Source organism: Notothenia rossii, assembly GCF_949606895.1.
Source record: "Notothenia rossii genome assembly, chromosome: 9".
Taxonomy (NCBI): Eukaryota; Metazoa; Chordata; class Actinopteri; order Perciformes; family Nototheniidae; genus Notothenia; species Notothenia rossii.
Genome location: NC_136907.1, coordinates 11,384,364 through 11,412,092, shown reverse-complemented (window position 1 = coordinate 11,412,092; position 27,729 = coordinate 11,384,364). Strand labels below are relative to the sequence as shown.

Genomic DNA, 27,729 nt, shown 5'->3' with positions numbered 1-27,729 from the left:
TGACACTAAATACCAGTCGAGCTGGGTTAGCTGCATGTTGTACCAAGGTTATTCAACTTAATGATGAAGAACTGTTTTATGCTTTGGCATTTTTGGTCTGAGATCACAAGGCCAGCTGCAGTCAAGCACATCCTCGAGTAAATATAAGAGCTTTGTCTCAGTTAGGATGTAAAATCTCTTGACTAATGAAGGACGCATCAGGGGACAGCAATTTGTGTGTTTGCTGCTGCTCACTGTGAAAGAAATTATTAAGTATGAAATCATCAATAATGGAGAACTTCTAGGCATAGAATTGAAAAGAAATGGCAAGATCAGGTGCAAGTGTTTACTATTTCAACACAGAATGCAAAAGCATGTTTTTTTAATCTTCCCATAAATGATTTAAAATAGGTGTTTTTTTTCCTTCTAGGACGTGAACTCGACTGTCAAAATAAAAACAGCTTTTTTAATTCTCGGGTGGATTTAAAGGCATTAGAAGAGCCAAGTGTGAGGTGAAATGTGAATGAAAAATTAGGAGAGGAGGTGTACTGTATACAGTATGTGTAGAGAGAGATGAAAATCAGGGTATAGCGGTGTGTGTGTGTGTGTGTGTGTGTGTGTGTCTGTCTGTGTCTGTGTCTGTGTCTGTGTGTGTGTGTGTGTGTGTGTGTGTGTGTGTGTGTGTGTGTGTGTGTGTGTGTGTGTGTGTGTGTGTGTGTGTGTGTGTGTGTGTGTGTGTGTGTGTGTGTGTGTGTCTGTGCGTGTGTGTGTGTGATAGGTAAGCAGTGAACCCTAATCCCCTGCTATGAGTCTCTGCACCCCCTGGGGAGTAACAGATTGTGGGCAGCCACAGAAGGGAGAAACGGAGGAAAAGGGAGAAGATAGAGGAGATAGAGAACAATTTAGAGAGAGTTATCGCCAGAGAAGAGACATCTTTGACCCCCTGCGGTGCATAAGATTGTCCTATGTTGATGACTCCATCCCAAAGAGTCATCTCAGGTGCTGATCTCTTTTCTCGCTGGTTCTTGAATCAAACATCCAAATCTGTTTTTCTTGCTGATTGTTCACACTCCAGTGCTAGCCATTTTTGTGCAAGTTTATGTTGCATAATCAAGCCACAAGTGGCCTGAAGCCCCCATCATTCACTCATTCATCTCAAAGAGAAAAGGGGAGGGGGAACAAAGTCAAAGATCTGGGACGAGCTCAGTCCACTCTGCTAGTATTTTTATTGGTCCCTGTGCGTCTGTGGAAAATAACTCTGACTTTCTATTATGCCAGTAAGTTCTCTGCTTTGATAGATGATGCTTTCACCCACTCTAAGTCTCTCTCTACATCACAAAGCCCTCTCACAGATGGAGAGAGGAGTAAAGAACCAGAGAAAAACAATGAGAAAGATGTTTTTCTGACCCCACCGTGTATGGGGGAGTGGTTGTGTCCAAACCTCCAGCTGAGTCCTCTGAGAGGCTTGCATGTGCAAATGTGAGCGTCACACCAGGCAGGGAGAAAAACTTCCACAGGGGTCTCTTTGAAGAGCACCTCTCGTTGCTTCAAACCCAAAAACTGTGATGGAGAGTTATTTTTGAATATGAATAAGCACACCGCAGGACCACCACTGCAATACATCTGAATAACAAAAATGCAGCTACAGCTCACTAATGCAGAGCCAGAACAAAAGCCTGTTTCAGTATCGATGCCCCAGATGTACTGTGGGTTTTTTCAGATTGTTATACATATCATTACCCTTTCCTTTGTCACTCTGACTCTGTCCACTCTCTTTTCTCCCCCAACAGAGTCGACTGTGTTTTTCCCAGCACAGATCCACTCAGTGGAGGAAGATGTTGGAGAGCTGTTCATCCCGGTACACCGCAGTGGAGACATCAGCGAGGAGCTCATGGTGGTCTGCTACACACAGCAGGGTATACACTTACCTTTTTTAACCTCATTGAACCAGTTAATCCTCAGTGTAGCTCACCTGCATACCAACTTGCTGTTTAGCCTGATAACATTAAATGGAGAATGTGTATCATTAAATTCTAAGTGAATAGTTTTTCACCACCTGTTATTTATTCACATATTAAAGTAAGATGTAAATGATACATTATTAAACCAATGTTATGTTCCTTGGATTATCATACTGTACTTCCAAAGAAATCCTAACATCATAAAACAACAGCAATAAATCAAGCTAACTTGTGCTTTAAGGGTACAGTACAAAATAAAATTGGACAATGATAGTATAAATCTTGTTGACATGAAAATCACAGGATGTGCTTTTAAATCTGGCGTCCATATTGTGTCCATGTGATGTTATGTGCATACAATTATGAAAAGGGTTTTAGTGGCTACACAACAGGTTCGATTTTGAGAAAACTTGCGAGGCTGGAATGTTCCTATTGTGTTCTAGCATTTAAACAGAAACAATGACGTGATGAGAGCCAATTAAAGGACACATCATTATGGTTACAGCCATTATGAATACAGGAACAGAAAGGGGAAATGTATCTTGTAACTTTGTAAGTCCGATGTATGCATCATCCTTCAAATTTACTCAACTACTTTTCACATTTGATTAGTTGAAATATATATAATAATAAGTACTTAAATAAACGTTGTACCTCAAGGTTGTACCACTCCTGTCACTGTCGTCTCTTCTTTTTCTGGTCCCTGTGAAGGTTCTGCTTCAGGGACGATTCCAACCACCGTCCTGTCTTACTCGGATTTCATCTCCCGCCCGGAGGAGCATGGCAGCGTCCTTCGCTTTGAAAAGGGTGAGAGGGAGAAGCAGTGTCGCGTGGTGGTTATCGACGACTCTCTGTACGAGGGAGAAGAGAGCTTCAACGTCACTCTGTCACTGCCTGTCGGGGGGCGTCTGGGAAAGCACTACCCCACCTCCAAAGTCAACATCTTGGAAGACACGAATGATGGTAAGGCATGCTGATGCTCCCCCCTATAGTTCTATTTATTTCCGATGTTATAGCCGAGGAAAGATTATGATGAAGAAAGGCGGAGAATTATCAGTTTGATGTGTACGTCTAGGTCTTTAAGGTTAAAACACATAATATTGACACACACACATTTGCCACTTTGCTAGACGTTCTGGCATATTTCTTTCAGAGTCTTCATGTCACATATTTTCCTAATTAAGCTTGTTTACAGACAGGCTGTTGAGGCATGTTGAAAACACCCTGACATAGTCTCTTCACCCGCAGCAGACACAGGGAATCACACTCCTCTCTCGCTGTCATTCAGGCAATTTTTAATTAATGTCGGGACTCACACAGGGGTCCATTGGGACAACATTACAGTATGTCCCTGGTCTGTGTTTATCCTGTTGCAACATTGTATGGACAAAGCAGATTACATCTCATGACAGGCATAGAAACAAGCAGAGGTTTTATCTAGGGACGAATAAGCCTGTTGGGGAATACTTATTGCAATATACAGGCATTCTCCATTATCTCCATATTCTGCATTGATTTACTTAATAGACTAAGAAAGGATGAATGTTTCTGCTCCAGGTGTCTTGTTGAATTGCATTGTAACAGTAAAAGGGAGTACTTGTTTAATACATTTTGGTCATATTCCTGCAATTTGAAAAAAGGGTTTGATGATGATAATATCAAGACCTAATAGATCATGTCATAGAAGTCTTTCAACAGTGGAAGAAGATTAAATTGACCTACATCTAGTTCAACTCAGTGTAAATTACCTTTTTATATTATAATATATAATTTAGCTGTGCCCTGAATTCATTTTTACATCATTCCTACTGCTCTCTTACCTTGTTCAATAGAAATTGAACTTACTATGAGTCATTATGTAGTGGGATGTAGTTGTCTACTTTCAACTGCCATCCAAAATAAAAAATTCATCAGGCAGTGTTACGTACTTAGAGCAAGGAGAATAGTCATATCAGAAGTTTGTAATAATTCAGGCATATTGGTTTAAATTATGACTGGATTTAGTCAGGGGGGGAAAGTAAAAAAGTGAATCGCAAGTTCCTTCAGCATAAAAACGTGTTGTGTGTGTGCCAGGGGGAAGTTAAAATGACTAAATATCTTTTGAAAAAATGAAGTCTCCTTACATATATAGAGTATTTCTCTTTTAGTTTCCATGTCATCAATTATTTGTGTCAGAGAGGACTTGTCATGCCAGTGTCAGACCAAAGACAACTCATTTATGTATACAAACAATTGTGCCAAATTGAATGTGTATATGTGTGGTTGGTTGTGTGTGCATGAAGGCATCTGGGGGCTAGTTAACGAGAAACATGACACACTGTCTGATTGTTAGTATACTATCAGAACACTTCAGTCTTAGTGCTAAGTTCAAAGGAATGGAAAATGTGTTTGTGAAAACCCAACTCCAGTGAGAGATGATGTGTCATTTTTTGCCTCCCAGAGGACAATACAGTGTCTGACAGTGCTCTAATACCGGCACCCTCCTCACTTTAATGCAGCCAACAACAACAACAACAACAGCCAGGGAAGAAACAACAGTTATAATGCTCTGTGTTTACTCGTGTGTATGGTGGTCTGCTGTGCATGCATGCTTATGTGTGTGTGGGTCTGTGTGTGTTAACGGTAGACCTCAAATCATGCATCAAAGGTAAGTGGTTAAAAAAAAAAAGCACAGTCCAAGTGTGACTGCTAGTGCTCTCCCTTGCCCCATTTTTCCTTCCCCCAGGTTAGAGTCAAGTTTAGTTTAGCCATTCTCCTTCCATCTATTTTTCCACTACCCACTCCTCACCCTCTCTGTCTCTCTCTCTCCCCCCCTCTCTCTCTCCCCCTCTCTCTCACCAAAAAATCCAGGGGTGTCTGCTAGATTTAGTTCTTTACCAGATTAAACTCTACAGTACCTGTCTCCCTGAGTGTTGTGCTCCGCATGGCTGCACCCTCTGACTCAAAGTGAGCGTTGTCATCTCCTTGCACCATACCAAGGAGAAAGGACACTCAGTCTCTCTCAGTCGGGTGCATATGGCACCAGCTGAGTTTGTAAAATTGTAGATTAGCTCTGAGTATTTTTTTTGGAAACCCAGTCCTTCATTTCAATATTAGGGCAGCGTTTCTGTTGGCCACACTCCCAAAGCAGCAGAATTGCTTGCCCATTGCTCGTTTGTACATTATGCCTTTGCTGAAGATAAAAAAAGCTGGGTTTTGAAACACTTCTGGAGAAATATTACTGCAGACTTCACACTCCTTTACCTATTGTCATTATTGGAAGCCCATTCCATTATTTAAAAGTGTTTCAATTGTAAATGTTTAAAATACAATCATGCCATCTTCTTACTTACATTTAATTTCCTCAATTAGCATAGCCTATACGCCGCAAACTTTAAGAACGTTTTTTTCTTTCAATATTTTCCTTAACCTCCTTTAATGTTGTTACATACAGAATACACATTCAATATGAAAAGGAGAATAAAGGAAATACATATGTCAATTATTTCCACATCAGCCTTAACTTAAAGGGGACCTATCATGCAAAATGCACTTTTTGATGTCTTTTATACATAAGTATGTAGGCTATGTGTCTCACGCAGCGTCAGAAAATAAAACCCTTTCTCTTTTCCTCCGTACACAAATCTTTTAAAAACGGGTGTACAACGAGCGGATACAGATTTGTTTTGGACGTAATCTCGTCTTGTTTACATTAGCAAGCCTCGCTAACACTCAGGGCTAACCTGTACTGGAGAGCACATGTGTTTAAAAAGCAGGAAATAAAAAAAGGAACTCACCTTGTGATAAACCTGCAAGAGAAAAAGCATTTGAGCTCCATACTGTTTCAGAAATAATCCTTGATGTGGTTTCGAACAGGATAGCGTTTTATCACAGCAGAATTTAACTTTATCTCCGGTAGAATTCTGATCAGGCATTAGCTCCGCCTCCTCTCTTTTTTTATTTTAAAGCTAAGGACCCAAAATTTGCGTTGGTCTAACAGGGCTTCAAAAGAGGAATATGAGCAGTATGAGGCATGGCTACAATGGGTGAATTGTTTGGTATTTTAAGCAAAAAACTTCACAGACATGTTTTGTATAGGTATGGCCCTATATGTTTCGAATATAGCATAATAGGTCCACTTTAAATAAGAAACAAATGAATGTTTCTTGTTGCTCTAAATGCTAAAGTGCAAAATGTTGACTCATTTCCTTACCTGCTTGCATTTTACCCACGGATGAAAACATCAACAAAGTAAAGCAGTGTTTACTTGCAGACTCTGGTGACACCTCGGTTGCATAAGAGAAACAAAGAAATGGTAGATGTGTTTTAAAGGCTTAAAACAGTAAAACTGTGCATAATTTCACAACAAAAAGAACCCTTTTTAAGAAAGATTTGACACAATTACCATGATATATGTAGCTGAACATACAAACCCCACGCACCAATGGGAGGTTTATCACTTAAAAAAACAACACATGCTCCAGGGGGATATTTCAAGACAATTTTGTAGGATTTTATTAGTCATCTCCTTCAAAAAGCAGGGGCCCTTTTTTTTAGAGAAGACAGCTGAGAATGCTCTATAAACTGTATTTAAAAGCACAGTGACACACAAATGGCTACAAACACCCACACATAGTAATTATCACTATTTGGCTCAACACCTTCCCCAGCCCTCACACACACTTCAGAGTGCTAAACCACAGGCGTGTTCCCAGAGGGCAGAGAGGATGCAGTTCTCACTCCTCAGTCATCACTCAATTCCCTCTTGTGGTGTCGAGAATTTGTCGTCTCCGGGTGCAGTCAGGACATGTGTGATTTCAGACATGTATATTAGCACTCAAGCAGAAGTTTCCTCCTCGGGCATAAAAGGAATGTGTGCCAGATTGCTTACATATTATTTACAGTTATGCTACATGTTTACACTACAAAGGCAGGCATTAAAGCAATAATACTCATTAAACAAAAACACTTACCAGCCCACATACTGAATCAGAGAATATGGTGAGTTTTTCCCACCTACACCATCTGTCATTTTCCGTTTATTGTGCCGTTGTGCAAATACTCTAATACTATTTGCATCACAAACCAGTGCAACATCTGTGAGTGTGTAACCAAGTTTGTGGGAGTAAAGGGTATTAGAAACAGACAGATGCATTGAGTCTTTTGATAGCGAGAGAAGAAACAGGCTGCACTTCATATGTGAGACTCACTGTGCCCTGAGCTGTCACTGGCGATGTTCAAGTGAGATTCAAAATGTGACTTCAGTAAATGTTCTTATTTGCATATGTACACTATACTTAGGTGTTGTCATCTGGCCCAGATAAAGTATATAAAAAGTTTATCTATCAGTAAAGAAATATTCAGGAAAGGATAAAACTCTGCTTAAGCGTTTGATCACCACTCGAAAAAATGTGATTACGCATTCTATTTTTGGATTATATGCCAGAATAAAAGAAAGGAGCCATGTGCGAGTGAGTGGCATCTTAAAAGGGAGACAGAGAAACTTTTATTCTGTCAGTTTTTTTGGACTTGACGGGGGGGTTTGTGAGAGATGAAGCTGTCAAATACACATTGGACTCCCTCCACTTTGCTGCCTCAGGAAACAATGCCAGTTCAAACAAACCTTTGAGCAGCCTAGGGGGCTGCTTTCTCTATGTCTCACCGTCTCACTATACCACATTCAGAGAAAGAGACACACCACAAACACACACACACACACACACACACACGCACGCAAATATAGAGGCCTTGTTTTTTCAGTGCTAACTTGGTCTTTTTTTGTTCAAAGTACTTAGTAGTTTCCGTCAAAAGAATAGTAACAATGAGGTGGGATGAGAGGCCAGGAAAGGTTGAAAGGTCGCGCTCCCCTGCAGTTAAACTTCAGACTAATGGGCTGTCGCTGTTTGACCTCTGTGTCCGTCTGCTGGCTTTACAAATAGATCCTGTCAGACTACGGGTGGCTTTCTGAAAACCCTAATGCTACCACAGGTGCACTCATAAGTAGAGGAGACAAGTAATGTTAACATTAAACAAAAAGTAGAATAACAGTGTCAATCGAAATTATGATATGGAGTTTGAGTTAAGTTTCAAAGCAACATGAGATAATTAAGGGAGCAATAAAAAGGTTAACTCACGTGTGACCAAATGTGAACTGATCAGTCTGGAATTCATGTCAAAATTACAGGATTATAAAAGATTAAACAAATGCTTCACATACATTTTTTCCCTTTTTCTACAGCTCCAGTGTTTTACTTTGGAGAGGTGGATTATCATGTGGATGAGAGTGATGGATACGTGGAGGTCAAAGTGTGGAGGACGGGGACAGATCTGTCCAAGACGGCCTCCGCCACCGTGCGCTCTCGCAAGGCCGAGCTTGTCTCTGCAGAAGGTAATACACCGCTAATAGAAAAGTGTTGCTTGTGATTGATCGGAATCTTTGAAATTGCAGATAAGATCTCACTGCCTTCTGCCCATTTTCCCGTCCTTTCAACCCCTCTCTGTCCTTCCTCTAGCCGGTATTGACTACGTGGGCATCAGTCTTAACCTGGACTTCGCCCCGGGCGTCAGCATGCAGACCTTCAGAGTCACCATTCTGGATGACCTGGGACAACCAGAGCTGGAGGGCATCGAGAGCTTTGAGCTTGTCCTCCGTATGCCAGTGAACGGCATTCTGGGGGAACCTGGGATGGCTACAGTCTTCATCAATGACTCTGTGTCTGACTGTGAGAGACTTTGTTTACCTCTAATCTTTTACGAAATCCTCTCCTCATTTCAGTTGAAGGTCCTGACAATTTAAAACAGACATTCATGGGCCCCAGAGGAAAAAGTGGGGATTCCCATACTTTTCTTTAAGCTGCGACACTAAATGCCTTGACTGTATTAGGTGAAGACAGCCATGGTGCCGAGGAGATGAATCCAAATCAGTTTGATGATAATATCCTGCTAAATATATTCAAATCTACTTGATGTATTTGTTATAATTTCATGTCCCCCTGAGGATGAATTTAAATAACTTTGGTGAATTTAAAATGTTTACTTAACACCAGCACCAAAATTGTAATTTGTCCAATACTGATTTATGGTTTATAATATTCCCATCAGCATCAGCTGTGCTTTCTGTTTAATGCTAGTTAGCCATTGTTAGCTAAGACGCTAAACTCAAGCGGTTATTGTGTTAGCATTGTCATTGGGAGCATGTTCCTAACGTTAGCATTTAACTCAAGTCCTCGCTGTGCCAAAGTATAGTCTCAAAGCTGCTAGCAATGCTGTAGACTCTTGTATTTATGTATTAGCATGTTTTTAATTGTGCTTTTCTTGGTGAAACGCACAATATGGATACATTTTTTAATAATAGTTAAGATAATTGCCTTAAGCATAGAATATGAAAGACAAAGAACCATTGTCTTTTTTTTATCGTCAGACTTCTACACACTTCAATTTATCAGCCTAACTAAACACAACTTAACAATTAATTTGTCACTTTACTTATACCTTGTATTCATAGTTAATCAAATGATCAGTCGGAAAACAAATGTGTGTGACATCTCTGTTATTTAATTTGCTTTCTTAAATCATGAGGTTCCATTCAATTCAGGTGATACAGCATAGGAAACATTATTACTTGCTTTTTCATATGTGATTGAACTACCTTTTTGACTGACAGTGCCGAAGGTCCAGTTTCGTGAGCCGGTGTACTCTGGAGAGGAGAGCGATGGTCAGCTCACAGTGACAGTGTACCGCAGCGGGGACATCACACACAGATCCACGGTGCGCTGTTACACCCGTCAGGGCTCGGCACAGGTCGCCTCCGACTTTGATGAGCGACCCAACACAGAAACATCTATAATTATTTTCCTACCAGGTATTTCCATAATCACAGTATGTGTAATATACTGTGAAATAAGTACGTCACATATTTTCTCTCGTTCTTTGTTTTTATTCAGCTTGTGTCTTGAGAGTTAATGCTATTTGAATTCAACTAACAGTTCTTAACAATAAACAGTTTTTCTTCACACATTCTTTTTTTTAAATCAGCAATGCCTTGCAGATGTCACAAGAGCTTGCAAGTTTATCTATTTTCCACACATTACCCGTCGTGCTGTCATATTCAGCGTTTCCTTTAACACAATATGTGGAAACAGCTTCCAAAACTCAAGAGTAATTGAACTAATATTACATGCCTTCAAGTTATATAAGTAGGTTGGAATATGCTGTAAAAAATAAATAAAAAAACGATTTGAGAGCTGATTCTATCGCTACATCCACCTGAGTTATTTTTTTACATTTCCTGTCATCCCCATCTTGCTGTTTGCTCTAGGAGAGGCAGAGAAGCCATGTATTTTGTCACTGGTTGATGACACGCTGTACGAGGAAGGAGAAGAGCTGCGGTTGGTCTTAGGAAACCCGAAGAGCAACTCACAGTTTGGCGCATCAGTGGGAGCTCTGAAGGAGACCCTGGTGAAAATCAAGGACACAGCTGACAGTAAGTTATATGAGAAGGGGGAGGAAAGTCAAACATGAAATATAGAATAAATAAAAAGCAGGTTATCCAGTTTTTCATAATGTGAATTGGTGAACTATAAAACATATGTCATAAACCTGAACACGTGATAAAACTGTAATTTTGACCAGCAGTATTAATTAACGTGATAATTAGTGATTTATGTCCATGCTGTGTTAACATTTTATTACACATATCTCACTTTCTGTGCACCCCAGAACCAATCATACGTTTTTTGGAAACCAAGATGAGCGTAAGTGAACCGAAGGAAGCCGGCACCGTGGCAACTGTTAGGATCCCTGTGGTACGAGTGGGTGACACATCAAAGGTTTCAGTGGTTCGTGTTCACACTAAAGACGGGTCTGCTATCTCAGGGGAGGACTACTACCCTGTGTCTCAAGGTAAACCTTACACACAACATCTTATATATCTCAGGCAGTGTCTTAGTTACAGGGAAACATTGGAGACCAGTGGATCCATTCTGAAAGATCTAACACATCACCAGCACGGTTAGCGAATGTTAATATGATTTGCACTTTAAAAAATAATGCTGTTGACATTAAACATGTTCAACTCGTTTCTTAAACCTCAGTTACAGAACCATTAGATTAGAAATTCACATGATACATAACTTTTCTTCTTACCTGCGGTCCACAGATACCATCCTGATTTATTACTGTTATGCATTTGCTGCAGCTACGGTAATAAGAGAATTTTTAAACAAGGCTCCCTATAGAAGTCTTGAGTTAATAAAAGTGGGCATAGGGATTTATTTTGGCGAGGGTCATTGGTTTTTAATTTCATCCCAAGTGGGCAAAGGTAATCTCTGCAATAGTCCAGTGGAGGGTCATGTCATTTTTTATTTTTTTATTTCAGTTTACCTCGTGCTTTGTCAGCAGGGTGAAATCTTTCTCTCCGTCCATTCAGCTTTTAGTGCAGTGAACCTTTTTCAGCCTAATCAAGGTTTGAAATATTTATATGAATATATTCAGTCTATTCAAATCATAGTTGCCTACCCACTGTTCAAATTTTCCCAGCAGTTTTGAATCATACGGTGTGGTATTTCTCATTTGGCACAATATTGTCTCAGTGCAGCACATTTGAAATGCAAAGCTCTATTACTAACCTCAATAGAAGATGAAACACCTTTGGCACTATGCAAATAAATCCTGCACAGCATTTTACTTAAGCATTCACTGAAGTGACAAAACATGGATTGGGTTGTTGAATTATTTTTTTTAAAATATATAATTCACAAGAGAAACCCGGCCTTGATGTTACCTGAATGTTTTGTCACCACTGAATATTTCACAAAACAGTAATTACTCAAGGTACCAGGACCATTGATGCATTACACTTGTTCTACTTCTGATCTGTTTGAAATTGCTTTCCCTAATGCTTATGTTTGTTTGTGATTGCCCAGAAATTGAGTTTAACCAAGGGGATAAGGAACATGTGGTGGAGGTGGAGGTGTTGTTTGATGGCGTCCGAGAGATGAGGGAAGCCTTTACTCTCCACCTGAAGCCTGATGAAAACATGGTGGCTGAAACTCAGGTAACAAATGCCTAACCATCACACATCAAATCAAACAAAACCCTGACACTGACGGTTTAGCAATTTAAGCTTGACGAGAAAGTAAGAAAGCTGGAACAACTTGTTTATTTCCTTCTGATTTGACCCATCCTTATCCAGGTCAGTCCCACTGAGACCAGGGATCTCTTTTGGGTGTACTCGCCCAGACAAAAGGAGCACTTTACTGCAGTTGCAGCAAAGAGTAGAATGAAAACATTTCACAATAAATAATAGATGATATCCAAGAAGAAAACAGAGTGAGAGGAATGAGAGAAAAGATAAAAGAGAAGCAGCCAGAGAGTGACATTGTAACACATCCAGCTCTGTGATGACTTTAATCATGTCATTGATAGTAGCTCATTGTGTCTTGATTGCCAAATAGCACTTTGTCAGTAGTTCCCAGTAGACTTACACATCTTTACTCCGCGACAGGTAACTAAAGTGATAGTTTACATCGAGGAGACCAACAGCATGGCTGATGTCACCTTCCCCTCCCTGCCTAACGTGGTGTCCTTGCTACACTACGACGACGTTGCCAGGACACCAGACAACCTCCATCCCCCAGCCGGCTATCCAGTCATCTGTGTCACGGTGAGTCAAATTGAAATGTATTGCATTTTATTCCATGTTCTACAAAAAACAGAAAACTTTAGCAACGCCTGGGAAAGGGAAAGAATGAATGATTTACCAGGACCTTACTAAGACCCACATCCTCTGAGAGAGGAAGGCATATTTTTATCCCTTAGGACCCGTACTTACTTTTCTTCTGCTAAAGTTAAGCTGTCCTTCTGGAGTTCGCCAGTCCGTCCTTAAAAGACACATTACACAGTTTAGTAGGCCACAGTCTTCGTGTTTTCACACACAGGAGAATAACTTCCACTTTAGAACATGGGGTCAGTGAGACACTCCAATGGATTTACGTGATGTGTTAAGTAATTTGCTTCTCAGACGACTACTGTGTGTGTGTGTGTGTGTGTGTGTGTGTGTGTGTGTGTGTGTGTGTGTGTGTGTGTGTGTGTGTGTGTGTGTGTGTGTGTGTGTGTGTGTGTGTGTGTGTGTGTGTGTGTGTGTGTGTGTGTGTGTGTGTGTGTGTGTGTGTGTGTGTATTTTTGTTTCCTGCTGGAAGACAGATGAAGCAGAAGCGGTCTTGTAAAAACTGAAGGGTTGAGTGCCTCATCAGGGGCAACATGTTTAAAAGTATATCTAGGCAAACACTTCAGAGATTCTCCCTTTATTTCCATATTTGTATGATCTCAAATACAATTTTAAGAGCTAACATACACCTTGCCAAGAGTTGTATTTTGTTTGTTTTCTGCACCTCGTTCTCCTTCTGTCCTCTGGCATCTGATGAATCTCCCATCTCTTTGCTGTCCCTCTCTGCCCGCCCACTCCTGCTTTTACTCCATATCCATCCTTCAGGCTTGCAATACAAAATACCCCGACTATGACAAAACCGGCTCTATCTGTGTCAGCGAGCACATCAACAACACCCTGACCCGCTACCGCTGGCTCATCAGCGCCCCAGCTGGTCCTGATGGTGTCACCAGTCCCATGAGAGAGGTGGACTTCGACACCTTCTTCACGTCCTCCAAGATGATCACATTGGACTCAGTGTACTTCCAGGCAGGCTCCAGGGTCCAGTGCGCTGCCAGAGCAGTGAATTCTAATGGGGATGAGGGTTTAGAGCTCAGCAGCCCCATCATCACCGTCAGCCAGGAGGAAGGTGAGGACAGAACAACCCGTCTGTCTCTCTCCGTGTCTTGGCATGCCAGTTTTCTGGAAGGGGACTTGGACAGGGATTTGGCTCCTTGTTACAAAGAGAACCAAAAGGGCTTTGTACTCCAAGCATGAATGCAATAGTGCTTTTGAATGAAAAGTACCTACTGTTTTGAATATTGAAAATGGTATTATAAGCTAAATCACTTAATGATATTAAAATGAAAGATTGCTCCCTGTGAGTATTATTTTATTAAATGTGACTGTAATGGATTATCACTGATTCATTAATGTGAAAGTTCAATTGTCTGGTCATCATCACTTATTCTCTATGTAAAAATCTTAATATGTTAATATATTAATAAAGGTAGTTGCTTTATAACTTAAACTGTCAAAAATAAAAAATGTCCTCTAAAGTAAAGAAAATTAAAACCCTCCTTATCACATACATATCCTGATTGCAACAAGTTCAGGTACAGTCTCTCAGGCAATGTTTTATAAGAAATACAAAAAAAGACTCAGAAATAGTTCAGGCAAGTACTGAGAAACGATTATTCAGCAGAATATGACATTACCAAAATGTTAACATTACTCAAATCAAAGCCACTCAGCTGGTCTTTCTTGTTTCCTCCAAGGTTTTGAAGTGTGTCCTTGTGTTCAGAACATCTCTCTCCGCTCTTCTGTCTTGTTAAGGTATGTGTCAACCACGCAAGATGGGGACTGTTGGCGCTGAGCCTTTCTCTGCCAAGCTACGCTACACTGGAGTAGACGACCCGAAACACCCCAACCTCATCAAAGTGACTGTCACCATGCCTCACATCGATGGTAGGTTGGAGCTGGAGGCGGGACTCGTGCCACAGATTAAGTGAAGTGTAATGCAGTGTGTGTAAAATTCCCGTCCGTGGATTCTCAGGAGTGTGACAGCCAGAATGTAGATCTTGCTGAGTTGTATCGAACCCCGCTGTAGCACCCCTCCAGCTCACCCTCCACTTAACATTCTCTCCTTGATTTTTAATCAGTTTCCTTCTGCCACGTCTCTTCCAGGTGTTCTTCTTCATATTTTTTCCTTGGCTTCCCTGCTTTTCTTTTAATCACTTTTGGCTCCACTATTTCTTTCCGCTAGGTTTTTGGACATTTCTATCTCAGTACAGTTATCAAAGATAGTTGGACACTGTCAGAATCACATTTTTCTCCTTGCAGGAATGCTGCCGGTGATCTCGACTCGCTCTCTCATGAACTTTGAACTGACTCTCAGTCCAGACGGGACCCGGGTCGGGAACCATCGCTGCTCCAACCTGCTGGACTACAACGAGGTCACCACCGGTCACAGCTTCATCACCGCCTCTACGCGCAGCCCCGAAAGCATCGGAGACACAGCGCCGTATCAGTTCAGCAACTCTCTGCGGGGGAACAGCACATTGCGCTTCTACAGGAACCTCAACCTGGAGGCCTGTCTCTGGGAGTTCACCAGTTACTACCACATGTCTGAGCTGCTCACTGACTGCGGAGGCACCATAGGGACTGATGGACAGGTGTGTGTGTGTGTGTTTCTGTGTACATTTCTCCACAGCATATACATTCCAATCTAGGGTTTATATGTACATCTGTTTGACTGTTAGCCTTTGCGCTGTGTGTGTCCACCTGTGTGTCTCTTTCTGTATGTTCAGTCTATTTACAGCCCGCCGAATGAAAGGCTCGCACACACAGAATGGCACCATTTCTGTTTGCCTACATTTTATGTCCCATTCACAGCACGCTTTTGTGTGTGTGTGTTTGCCAGCTCTGGGCCGCAGCGTGTGATTGTGTGCATGAAAACATATGCACACAGAAAAATACACACTCAAACAGTGTATGGCCACTGTCATTGCCATAATGATAACTACTGCTACTGTATCAACATGGATTCAGAGGAAATCTGTGAAATCATAAGAGGCATTAAGGGAAGTGATTTTATTTGAAGTCTTTGATATATTCAGAACACCTACATCCTGTCAAGGTTAGGGGAAATATAAATCACCCATCAGGCAGCTTTGCTCAGTTCTTCTTCTACTGGCATGGTGGCATTACAGTTGAACTCACCCATAGACTGTACACAAGAAGCAGTCTTAACCACCATAACATCACCCATTGGCGTGTGAAATACAATTTTAAAGCTTGAGTTTGGCATTTTGGTCACCATTTTGATTTTTTTTGGCGCTAGCAGCAATGTAACAGGGTAGAGCAACTGAATGCTGAACTAGACATATTCTAGGATTAAAATGTAAAAATGATCTTTCATAAACCAAAAAAAAAACACTAAGTAAAAATGAAAACACATGTTATCCCCACCCTTAAGCATATACATGCCTAATCATCTATTTTACTTTTATATAGTACTTCATTTTCAAATGTGTCAATGTGCTGGAGTGCAGAAGACTTGAATAGACAGTTATTCCCCCGTAGACTTCTATACAATTAGTCACCCCCTGCTGGTCTCTAGAAAGAATGCAAGTTTAAGGCACTTCCACATTGGCTTCACTTTTCAGAACCAGAGGTTGCCCCTTGAAAACCATATAGATGTCAGCTTTTTTTTTACATTATGTTCCGGCTGTCAATGACATGCCAACACACTTCCAGTAGCTGTTGTTGCATCATTGCAGAGGATGTTGCAATCAATGTTTGTGTTGTACAGAGCCGCTGTATGCTCATGGTTCTTGTTGTTATTGTGGATTAGGAGACAGACCCTTTGCTCCCTAGCTTGTGTCCTGCTGCTCCTTTGTGTTCCTCAAGACTTTGAACTGTGAGCTCTAGTTGTTGATCAGACTGCTGAGTGTGTGGCCGCTTGTTGTGTGTTAGAGAAGGAAATGGAGAAAAACTAAGAAATTAATTGACTTGTCTCCAGTCACAATAAAAACTGATTGCACACGGTTGCACATGACACCCGTCATCCTACAATACCTCAAGTCAAGTCCACTTCGTTAAGTGAGATCACTGTCACACTGTCACTAGGGTTACGGTTAGTTTTTTTCCAATAAGTGCGAACAGAGTGGGTGAAAAAGTCAGAGCCTTGCAGCTCAAACAGTGTGCTATAATTAAATTGAACACAATTAAAATTAATAGTTAAATAATTCAGCTATCTCTCGGAAAATATACCAAACTAAATTAAAAAGACATTTGGTATTTGGTCTCCATAACTGCAGAGTTTTTCTCTTTGCCTCAGAAGAACATGCACTAATTGAAAGGTTGAATTTTGAAGAAAAGGAAATAGCTTGATAATTTGAAGGGAATTGTAAATACCCTCATCATTTTGAACCTCACTGTGAAAATAGGCTTTATTTGATCCTTGCAATATACCTTTATTTTAGGAGGATGTTATGAAAGTATGGCTTTGTAAAATCCTTGAACTGAGGTACTTTGTCTCAGCTTGCAGTCATTTCTTCATTCGGATATTTTCAATGATTCCCCAATTACTGAAATACATTGTGATGGATTGGGTTAGGTCTTTGGTGGAGACTATCTCTGTTTGCAAGGGAATTACACCACACTATTAATGTAGGGGCACATTTTATTATAATGTTATTTTAGAGATAAGATGTTTCATTATAATATACTCAAGTGAAGAAAAGTGGTTGATCTGAGGCGTACCGGAAACATCTTCTGACAAATAATCATCTCTGTTTCTCTTTCCAATTAATTTCCTGGCCAGCATTTTTTTGGTATATTGACTTTGCAAATTGAAACTTTTGCACTTTAAGTCAAAATTGAGTTTAACAAATTAAGTCACACAACATTGTTTATATAATTTTGGTGAGCAGAGACACCTAGTGGCTGACCTGGGAATACATCTAAGAATACATCTCAACATGGCCTTATGTTAGAGAAATAAATGAATGAATAAGATGTTGGAGAGAACAGTTTTTCCGGCTGACTTGTCAAAGTAAATGAATTCAAAGAAAATAGAAAAGAACAACAGGCCCACTTTGCAGCCCACTCTGGTTGGTTGTGTACAATACAGAAGACTCTTTGAAAACACTGAGTAGGAGTGAAAGAGTTCAAGCACCTCGTGGAGGAGAATAATGTGTTCATCTTTTACATCTTCTCAGCATCTATTATACTTTATCCACCTACAATCACCCCTTATTCCAAAAAGATATTACAATACTTGACACAAATACTGACGATTTCTTGTTTATAACTTCAATCATTATAATAAGAACAGTTTTTCACTCATCACGATTGAAAACATCCTCACAGGTGCTGAATCTTGTCCAGTCCTACGTGACCCTCCGCGTGCCTCTCTATGTGTCCTACGTGTTCCACTCTCCGGTGGGAACGGGCGGCTGGCAGCACTTCGACCTGCAGTCAGAGCTTCGTCTCACTTTCGTTTACGACACAGCCATCCTCTGGAAAGATGGCATCGGAAGCCCCCCGCAGGCCGAGCTACAGGGTAAGCTCTCAAGACTGCGAGAATGTCTCCTTGTGCTTCTTGCCTATCATTCACAAAAACAAAAGTTTTTCTTTTAATCTGGTGTTTTTTGTCTTCTTGTCAGGTGCGTTGTATCCAACAAGCATGCGCATCAACGAGCAGGGACGCTTGGTGGTAAACTTCCGCACCAAGGCTCGTTTCAGGGGTCTGTTCGTGCACACTCATTCTGAAGGCAGAATACAAAGAGCAGGTGAGATTAATTACTGTCCACTTATAATTTACTCATTACTTGCATTTTAAGAATTCACATCCTGTTTTTATTGTTATTAAGTACTCCATTATGAACTTCTCCTCCTCTCAACTTTCTTACCAAGCCACCTCCATGGTAATGAGTGTGGAGCACTCCGGCCTGACCTTTAACCTCACCTTAGTGAGGAGTGAGCCTTCCTACAACCAGCCGGTCCAACAGTGGACCTTCACCTCTGACTTCGCGGTGAGTATCTATGACCAGATGAAATTAGCTTGTGCACAACCTGAAACGTCCGCTGTATGAATCTGTGCTCTCAAGCAGCTGGACGTACAGATACAGACTCACACTTGTGTATCTTTCCTCCTTGCTCTTTACAGGTGAGAGACTACTCTGGGACTTACACAGTGAAGCTGATCCCCTGCACAACATCCCAGAATATGGAGTACACTCTTCCACCTGTCTGCAGTCCCAGAGAACCTGTTACCTTCGATCTGGACATCAGATTCCAACAAGTAAGGCAGCTTTTCAAAATTAAGACTAACAAGTGATTATGTTGTCCTGGGATGATTTTCTTTCTCTGTCTGTCACTGATTATCTTGCTTCCTTTGTTATCCTTGCTTATATGAGTCCATGGTACAAATTAAATTGATTGATCCTATACCTCTTTTTGCATCCCTCCTTAGGTAAGCGATCCAGTTGCAGTGGAGTTCAGCCTGAACACTCAGATGTTCCTGCTGTCCAAGAGGAGCTTGTGGCTCTCTGATGGCTCCATGGGCTTTGCTCAAGAGACTGACGTAGCCTTTTCTGAGGGTAAGTTCCTTCTCAAAAAATCGTTTCTATTTTGTTTAACCCATAAGAACCTGGACCAATTTCTGGCTCAATAAAAATTAGTGGGAGCATAACACAGGTTGAATAGAGCACATAGAACACATGTCTAAAAAAAAAATCTAAATTCCACCACCAGATGACAGAGATCTGAAAAGTGACATCAGTGTCACTGCAGTCTTATTTGATTGTTAAATTAAATTATTAAATGTACAGTGTTTTCTGACATTTCTGACATTCCTGAGCACATTCCATTAACTCTGAAGCTTCCAAAGATGTTACCATAGGCATATTATGTATGGTTGGAAAGCTGAGAAGGAATGGAATCCATTTCAGATGACTTAGTCATGGTCAAACCATCTCAGAAAGAGCACAGAGAGAGAAAGGAGTATTTGCATTTTCCGATTGCCCCCAAAAGGGCCCGCATGCCATTATTGGCCCCAAAAGTGCCCCCACCAAACATCTCTACACCTAGGCATGCCATATGTTTTTTAACATCTACATTTCCCAAGGAACAATTATATCAAGTCCATTCCCCAAGGTCCATAAGACCTTCCCAGAAGGAGTTATCATCAAATAAAGGTCAAGTGTTGTCGCCAGAGCACCACACCTGCAGCAAGGGACTGATCATTAGTGCTCACCTGACTCACCTGTGTTGATAACGCAATTGCACTCTATTCAAAGACCATGTCCATGTCCCACACTGTCCTCAAGAGACAATACAATATGTATTATATCTATTATATGTAATATGCCATGTATTACTAGTGTAGAACAAGTGCCATTCATTCATTTTTCACACCAGGTGTCTGACATTTCAAACTGGACCAGGTGAGAGGTGGATCTTTGTCTGTTAGGTCAATGTCAATCTTCATTTGTCTAAAATTAATCAGACTGAGAATGTAGCTGACTTTTTATTTTTATCAACATCCAATGCCACTTGAATAATAAAAAAAACAATGTCCGGCTAGAAATTATTTCAGATCAACAGCAGGAAAAGTACAATCTGAACAATAGAAAACATGTTGCCTGGTAGATTTGGAACCATTTGGAACACGTGAAACAGAGTGTCAATAATCACCAGGAATATTTTTAATTCCACAACACCTAAATCTCAACAACTTCCCGTTCCTCTTCTCCTCCCAGTCATCCTACACTATCGTTTCCAAGCCTACTGCTGGCTGTTTAGAAATGGTAGCCTTTGAAGCAGTTTCTCTCTTCTGTGAAGCAGAGACGCACGTCGCATTTCTCACACAGGGTGGTGGTTGCATTTGTTTTGCAGACTGTGCAGCGGCCACGCTTGGTAGATTTCACGGGCCAGTGTCCAAAGTGGTCCTTACGGACATCATCAGGAACTCCAACACGGACTCTCTTTCTCGTGGGAGGTGCTGAAGGAGATGGAGTGTTCATGTCAAGTGATGGGCGCCCCCTTCTTGCCTGGATGAGGATGAGGCAAGTTGCCACCTCTGCCTGGAATCTTCTTAGATTCAGTGCTCTCTCACCGATCAGCTTGCAGTCGTTCTTGTAGATCAGCCACGCGTTGACCAGGGCTACCATGATGGTGTGCCAGAAGAGGTAGATGTACCATCTCCGTGATCTCATGTGGTATTTGTACCGGAGAAGGCATCTATCCATGAGATCCACCCCCCCCATGAAGGTGTTGTACTCTTTGACGACATTGGGCCGGATGACGTCAAGGAATGCCTTCTGGGGTTTGCTCCAGCGCCTAGCTTTGTCTTGTGGTTCCACTGCTGTTTGAGAGGAGATCAAGGTGACAGGTCTGTTGTCATACCACTTTACTATGGCCATGGACCCCTCTTTCTCCACCCGGCAATCGAAAGATCCTCTGCCTCTCTTGGCAAGACTCTTGTCATCCTCAAGCTGACATCCAGCCAGGCGATTGCTGCGGACTGTTCCTGTAATACATAAAGAATAAGACAAGATGAGTCAAAACTAGAAACAAAGGAGAATGAGACCATAGGTATGTTGTTATTACCTGTGTGTGTGTGTGTGTGTGTGTGTGTTTGTGTGTGTGTGCGTGTATGTATGTGTGTGTGTGTGTGTGTTACCTGTGTAGAAGATCTGCCGCTGACGAAGCTCTCGCACCAGTGCGGCTGAAGAGAAGAGGTTGTCGGCGAACACTTTGTAGTTCTGGCCTGATGGAAGAGTTTCACACAACTTGACGACCACATCTCCTCCCATTCCAAGTGTGGTTCTTTTCCCAGTGCCACCTTCATAGACCTGGAAATCACATAGGATTCCGTCGGATGAGCAACGGGCCCAGATCTTGAATCCCCAGGGGTGGGGTTTGCCCTTCACATATTGCCTGATGGGGCAGCGCGTTCCTCTGAACGAGACCATCTGTTCATCGATGGAGTTGTGCTCCATCGGGGTGATCTGGAGACATTGTTTGCGGAACATGTCAAGCCATGGACGGATCTTCCAGCACTTATCCCCTTTTTGCCTGTTGGATGGAGCCTCGTTGTCGGTGAAGTGGAGAGATGTGAGGAGGGTCTGGAAACGGTCGCGTGACATGTTGTCAGCGACCATGCCAATCCTTGTGTCGTTTTCCCAGTAGACACGGTTTCCTGGAAGCTGGCAAAGTCCCATGCGCAGGTACATGCCGATTAGGATTTCCAGCTCCTTTACTGTGGTCTGCACGTTCTTGTGGGTGGCAGAGGTTTGAACGCTGTAGAGGTTGGTTTGCTCCATCATTGCCACAAGCATCTCATCTGTAATGAACCTCCTGAAGTACTGCAGGGGAGTGGGGAGCTCATCTGGAGGTTGGACCCTCTCTCCTTTGAAGGTGTGGTCTGGTGTTTCAAAAGCTTTTTTTCGCCATAAGAATCTTTCTTGGCCAGTAGAACGGTGGGATGCTGCAGTCGGAGGTTCTTCATTAGGAGGTTCTTCTCCCTCTGGTTGAGGTGGTTCCTCTTCCCCTATGTCGCTTTCCGACTCATATGGCTCCTCCTGATAATCAGGATCTAAGACAGGATCATCAAATTCATCCTCATCTTCATCCTCACCACCTAATCCCTCCACCTCACTTTCGTTTCCATCCAGGATTATTTCCAGGATCTTCTGGATGTCCTTGTCTCCATCCCACCTATTTTTCCTGTTCATCTAGAGAAGAAAATATGGAAAATAATCATGACTTTCAGCTGATGTCATCATGTAACGTTGGTAGCACTTTACCCTACAGCACGGTAATTATCATTTCCAGCTGTGAGGTAAAGTGCCACATGACGTTAGTCCTAAACCTGCCATGTTGTAGGTAGCTAGCTAGATAGTAGTATAAGTAACTAGTTATTACTAGTTATAGCTAGCTATATATATATAATATAATAACAATATATTACTGAGTATAATTGAATTAAGTAAACTGATCAGATAATGACAAGTTTTCTAATTGTGACATATAGGTCACAACACTTATTTTTTTTACCAGTTTAGTCTAAATGCCTGCAGTGACGTCTATGTCACACACATATTTACTTGCTCTTTTACCACAGAATAAAAAATAAAAAGTCTAAACAATGATTTATATTCGACAAACAACATGTTATCCAATATTTCAACCATAGGATTTGATGGATCTTACCTTTTATCCTCAGGATGGGCAGAGATGCAAATTAGCTGGCAGACTGAAGTTAGCTTGTGGAGAAAACAGTCAGGAAAGATGGCTGCTAATTGAACATGAGGTCATCCCAATGGTCACATGACCTTTCAGAAATGTGATTTGGGTGTCGCTTCAGGACTATATGAGTTGAAATTAAGGGTATACTTGAAGTGACACCCCTGCTACACCCTAAAATTGTGTGTGACATGCGCGTCACCTCAGGTTCTTATGGGTTAATTTAAATTGTTATGTGGTATTTGAAAAAACTGACATTAGATATTTGAGCTTAAGAGCATTTCAATCTCAATGTAATACTGGAAGAGAACCAATTTGCAAGGTTTACTTCATGAAGACGATATGCTGAAAATTGTGCATTTTTTAAATTAGAAAACAGAAAATACATTTAAAAGCAATGGCATGCTGCGGATATGGAGACAGTGATTTACATGGATTTGTAGTTAATCAGTTAAACATACAAAAAAAACACAACAGACCTTAAAATACATTTCCATTTACCTCCATTGAACAGTCTGTCCTCCTGTCTTGATTCATAATAACAACTGGGTGTAGCTTTAGGATTAATGTGTTCTTTCTTTATGTCAGGTGATACGGTCTATGGCCGTGTGATGGTGGACCCTGTGCAGAACCTGGGGGACTCTTTCTTCTGTAGCATAGAGAAGGTGTTCCTCTGCACTGGTGCGGATGGATATGTGCCAAAGTACAACCCCACCAAGTTTGAATTCGGCTGCCTGGCTGACTCCCCTTCATTGCTCTACAGATTCAAGATTATTGTGAGTACATTCAGTTTTACTTGTACTTACTTGTATTTTAAAGTTAACAAAGGAAAAACATGTTATACTTTCTTTCACCACACCTCAACAGGACAAAGCACAGCCAGAGACTCAGGCACGTGTGTTTGGTGACGTCAGTTTTAATGCTGTGCTGGCAGTGGATGATCCGTCAGCCATGTCCCTTGTCAGACAGCCCGGGTCTGATGGCTTTAGGGTGGACTCTACAGCCATGTTCCAGGTATTCTTCAGCTTCTGTTTCTCATGGCCAATGACTTATTTTTTACATAAACATGTGTCATTCTGTGATACAGTTGCATAGCCAGAGAGCGTTGAAGCCATATGAAGGAAAGAAAAGTAGGCTTTACTACTCCACTTTTGTTTTTAAACTAGTTTATATTTTACTGTGACTTGAGCTATGGATAAATGTTGTATTGTGTCGCCCACAATGGAAATAGGCTTTTTTGAGGATTTAATCCCCAATGTTTTTGTAATTTTAATCATAAATACATGTAATTAATTGAAGGCTGTTAAAGTAGACTTTTGCCAGAAAGTCTAATGAATCAATTAGGCAACGGCAGGTCCCATCTATACAAAAATGTATGTATATCATTATTTTTGCAAGATGTGCTCGTTATGGACTCTAAACCAATTCTATTGGCTAATTTTGTAAATTGAACATTATTCTGAGATGTGCATATGTTGGGTTTTTTTCTCAGGTTGCTGCAGGCCGTGAGTGGTTCATTCACACAATTTACACCGTCCGCTCCAAAGAGAATGCTCACAGAGGCATTGGAAAGCGCAGCCTGGAGTACCATTCCTTGGCTTCCACGAGCAAAGATCTTGCCTTGACCCCATCTAATGGCAAAAGTCATCGCGCCAGGAGATCGGCTGGCGATGAAGTCCCAGAGATCACTGAGGATATTGGAGCAGATAATAACCGCGGTACTAATATCATGCACATCGATTTGGATCGCAACAAGCGGCGGGCGGTGGGGTCGAATGAGCTGTTTACCAACGGGCTGGAACCCAGTGAGCTGAACGCACAGTATGAAGAGGAGGGAGTGGTGACTGTGGTGGGGGTGCTGGTGGGGCTGCTGCTGACCATCCTGATTATTGTCACCATCGTACTGGTGCTGAGATCCAGACAGAAAGATGGGAAGGAAGGATGGAGGGAGGAGGTACAGGAGGTGGTGAAAGGCTCCGTCAGTACAGAGCCCATGTTGGTGGTGAGGATGCAAGACTGCCACAACAGCTCGGAGGTCTGAGCAATGGATAGATGGACAGATGGACAAATGGATGTGAGGGCTTTTATACAATTTGGGATTTTTTTTTAAAAACTGGTATATAATTACTTTCTTAACACCAAAAATCTGAAATAGATCATTATGCAGATTCGGGTGTGTGTTCCTGTAAGTGTGGGGATTTCTACAGTATAGGGTCCATTATGTATGTTGATCACTGCAACAGAAAACGGCACAGAAGACAGACCTACACGGTCTCTTCACTTAACATTCAAACTTGTCCTGCTAGTAGCTTGGTATGTCCTTTCTCACTCACTGGCTTTATGGTGTTTAAGGGCCTGAAGCAGCTTTATTCCTTCAGGACACTCTCAGTCACCAAGAGCACTTTCTCATAAAGCTAGTGTCACACAGGCCAAGTCAGAGATTTAGTGCTGCAGGTTTACCTCGGGTAAAGGGGACTAGATGATGTCAATGTTCATACTGGAAGGAATAGTCTCAAAAAGAACAGATTCAGCCTCAGATCTTATTGACCTGTCCCTGAGTCAGTCAAATCTTTACTGAAGTGTGTGAGCCCTGGTACTTCTGTCTGTCTACCAAAGTATAAATGGTAAAAATACCATCTTTTCTTCAGCTTGGAAAAGGGTACATCTGATTTTTGCGCACATTGTGCAGCATATTCATACTTCTTTAGTATCTTAACAAATGTGTTACGGATGCAAAGTTCTGTGTTTACACTACATTCGTTTTAATCATCATAAAAAATATGAATGCTTAGGGTTGTCCGAGAGATAGTTCCAAGTGGAGATGGGTTCCAAGATTGTAATCTCACTTACTGTTCCCAAAATTCTTAAAAGTGTATCAACTCCCAGAGGATACTTTTCTACAAATATTGAGGATTAAAAGTCAAACATATTGATAGTAAATCTTAAATGGGGTAAACTGTACTTTTCGACATGCAATTTTAGCTTAAATGTTTGCCTGATTCTGGAAAACAAAATTTGTAATAAAAACATACGCACAAGATGCCACCCCCTGTTTCTTCTTTGTAACCTAAACCTGCAAAAATATCTTAGCAGGTCTTCAAGTAATAATTACCACTGCTGTCAGAATTTATGTTTATTAACCAGCGTACCATTTTATGAATTCACAGTTTTTTGTTTTGCTAGCCATATGATGAGGAATGTTAATTGTATTGGGATTTTTTATTGCTGCTGAGTTGGGTTGTTTCCACTTTCTTTTACTTAATTACCTGTTTACAGTTAATCACTGTTTCTGTTACCACACTGTTTACTGCAATTCACCCTTGCAGTGATGTTGCTCCACTCTTTTTCTATGATATTATCATATTTATTCAAAGTAGTTGGGGCATAATGATGACACTGGTTAGATTATGTGTATAAAGGCATTCATCTCAGGAGTAATTTCTTTTGAAGACAATGGACCATGTGTAGTTACACAATTTATTACTGTTGACTGAAGAGAATCTCTACAGAGCCACTTTCCACTTCTGTGATACACTGCTAATAAGTGTGGTGCTGTGAACATGCAAATACTTCATACATATTCAATGGTTTCACCCCTATTCCATTCTCACTATGTTCCTGTAAGCTTTGTTTTCACTAGTGCTGTGTGGGATTTCAGTGTTCTGAGTCATGTTTTCGAACAAAGGATGCAAAAATAATAGCAGTTTACAAAATGTTATGTCACCATGAATAATATTACATTAGAGACATTTATATAATCTGCTGTCTCGTTATTTGTTGATACCACTGGTGAAATTTCTTGTTTACATGTTGTTAAACCTGTGTCTTACTCTGCTATGGATAAACTGTACAACATGCTGAGATCAGTGTTCCTAAATATGTGTCTTATTATGGTGTTGTCAGTCATCATTGTTTCATTATTTCCAATATGTATCAGGGCTAGCTGATGTGAAGAACATGAGCTGTAAATCTGCTGAAATGTGAATCAGCAGTGGGATGTGATGGTTCATGCAAGTAATAATCTGCTGAAACCCAGCTGTGATTTTCCCGCTCTGATAATTTTGGAAATAGCACCACATCTGAAATCAAATGCACTTTTTCAGTCACATCCCTCACATGCCAATCCAAGCTATGCAATGTAGTGTATCCACAGCCAGTTATCACCATGTATATGACCATTTTAGCACAAACAATCAAACTTGATATTCAGTTTGTGTCTTTTTATGAATGGGTTTTTATGTATATGTATTTAAGAATAAATATGGTTGCTTACTGGTTGTTGTTGATTTACTTAGTATTTAGATAGAACTTTGAGATTTGAGATTTGAATCTGACAAAAAAACGAGGCATAGCCAGGGCTGATTTTCAGTCCCAGTCCGCCCCTGGGCATAGACCTAAAAACTTGACTTGATAATGGAAAACAAAAACATTTAAATGTCATGTTGTAGCCACGTACATTATTGGACAAATGAATAATAAATAGACCAAGGCAGGCATCATTCAAGCTTTGAATAGTAGAAAATATACTTTGACTATTATCAAAGAAAGCCATTTTTACATTTTAATGTTATAGACATGGGAAATTAGCAGTTATTTGCAACTTGCCCTCATTTTCTTGAGACCTAACCTTCTGCATAACAACAGCCCTGTTTCTAGCTTATATCACTAATGAAACAATTTTTTTTATATATTCATAGGCAAATGTAATGCAAAAGTGAGGATATTTCTCTACCCATAGATGTGTATTTCTCACTGAAAGTGCTTAAACCATGTCTTTGATAGGAGAAATGTATGATCATGTTCAGGAATAATTTTAACATTTAATTTGCAAATTGAAAGCTGTATGCGGTCGGTGTGTGGACAAGGTGCTTGTTGTTTATTAACACTTTCAAATGTAACGTATGTCAT

At 41.0% G+C, this 27,729-nt stretch overlaps 2 protein-coding genes across 2 annotated transcripts in view; one reads left to right on the top strand and one right to left on the bottom strand.

Annotated features, from left to right (window-relative positions):
- Positions 1–27,709, top strand: part of LOC307018486 (FRAS1-related extracellular matrix protein 2-like) — a 56,282-nt gene extending 28,573 nt beyond the window's left edge. Inside the window, exons 5-24 of the mRNA XM_079648725.1 lie at positions 1,770–1,895; positions 2,652–2,903; positions 8,158–8,307; positions 8,432–8,641; positions 9,583–9,780; positions 10,237–10,401; positions 10,638–10,820; positions 11,843–11,973; positions 12,424–12,582; positions 13,411–13,714; positions 14,401–14,532; positions 14,908–15,239; positions 17,941–18,133; positions 18,237–18,362; positions 18,487–18,605; positions 18,740–18,874; positions 19,046–19,172; positions 23,410–23,597; positions 23,689–23,835; positions 24,314–27,709. Of these exons, the coding sequence (XP_079504851.1) occupies positions 1,770–1,895; positions 2,652–2,903; positions 8,158–8,307; positions 8,432–8,641; positions 9,583–9,780; positions 10,237–10,401; positions 10,638–10,820; positions 11,843–11,973; positions 12,424–12,582; positions 13,411–13,714; positions 14,401–14,532; positions 14,908–15,239; positions 17,941–18,133; positions 18,237–18,362; positions 18,487–18,605; positions 18,740–18,874; positions 19,046–19,172; positions 23,410–23,597; positions 23,689–23,835; positions 24,314–24,862 (3,926 nt within the window). The 3' untranslated portion in view covers positions 24,863–27,709. The remainder of the gene's footprint in view (positions 1–1,769; positions 1,896–2,651; positions 2,904–8,157; positions 8,308–8,431; positions 8,642–9,582; positions 9,781–10,236; positions 10,402–10,637; positions 10,821–11,842; positions 11,974–12,423; positions 12,583–13,410; positions 13,715–14,400; positions 14,533–14,907; positions 15,240–17,940; positions 18,134–18,236; positions 18,363–18,486; positions 18,606–18,739; positions 18,875–19,045; positions 19,173–23,409; positions 23,598–23,688; positions 23,836–24,313) is intronic.
- On the bottom strand, positions 20,089–22,796 carry LOC307018487 (piggyBac transposable element-derived protein 3-like). The gene is made up of 2 exons (XM_079648726.1): positions 21,257–22,796; positions 20,089–21,103 (listed from the first exon to the last, which is right to left on the bottom strand). The coding sequence occupies exons 1-2, from the start codon at positions 22,308–22,310 to the stop codon at positions 20,373–20,375; spliced, it is 1,785 nt and encodes a 594-aa protein (XP_079504852.1). The 5' UTR covers positions 22,311–22,796; the 3' UTR covers positions 20,089–20,372.
- Positions 27,710–27,729: the final 20 nt, after the last annotated feature.

Coding starts and splice junctions, on each gene's coding strand:
- LOC307018487 (XM_079648726.1), bottom strand. CDS start 22,310: ATGAACAGGAAAAATAGGTGGGATGGAGACAAGGACATCCAGAAGATC. Junction 21,104..21,256: donor GCGGCAGATCTTCTACACAG/GTAACACACACA, acceptor TATGTATTACAG/GAACAGTCCGCAGCAATCGC.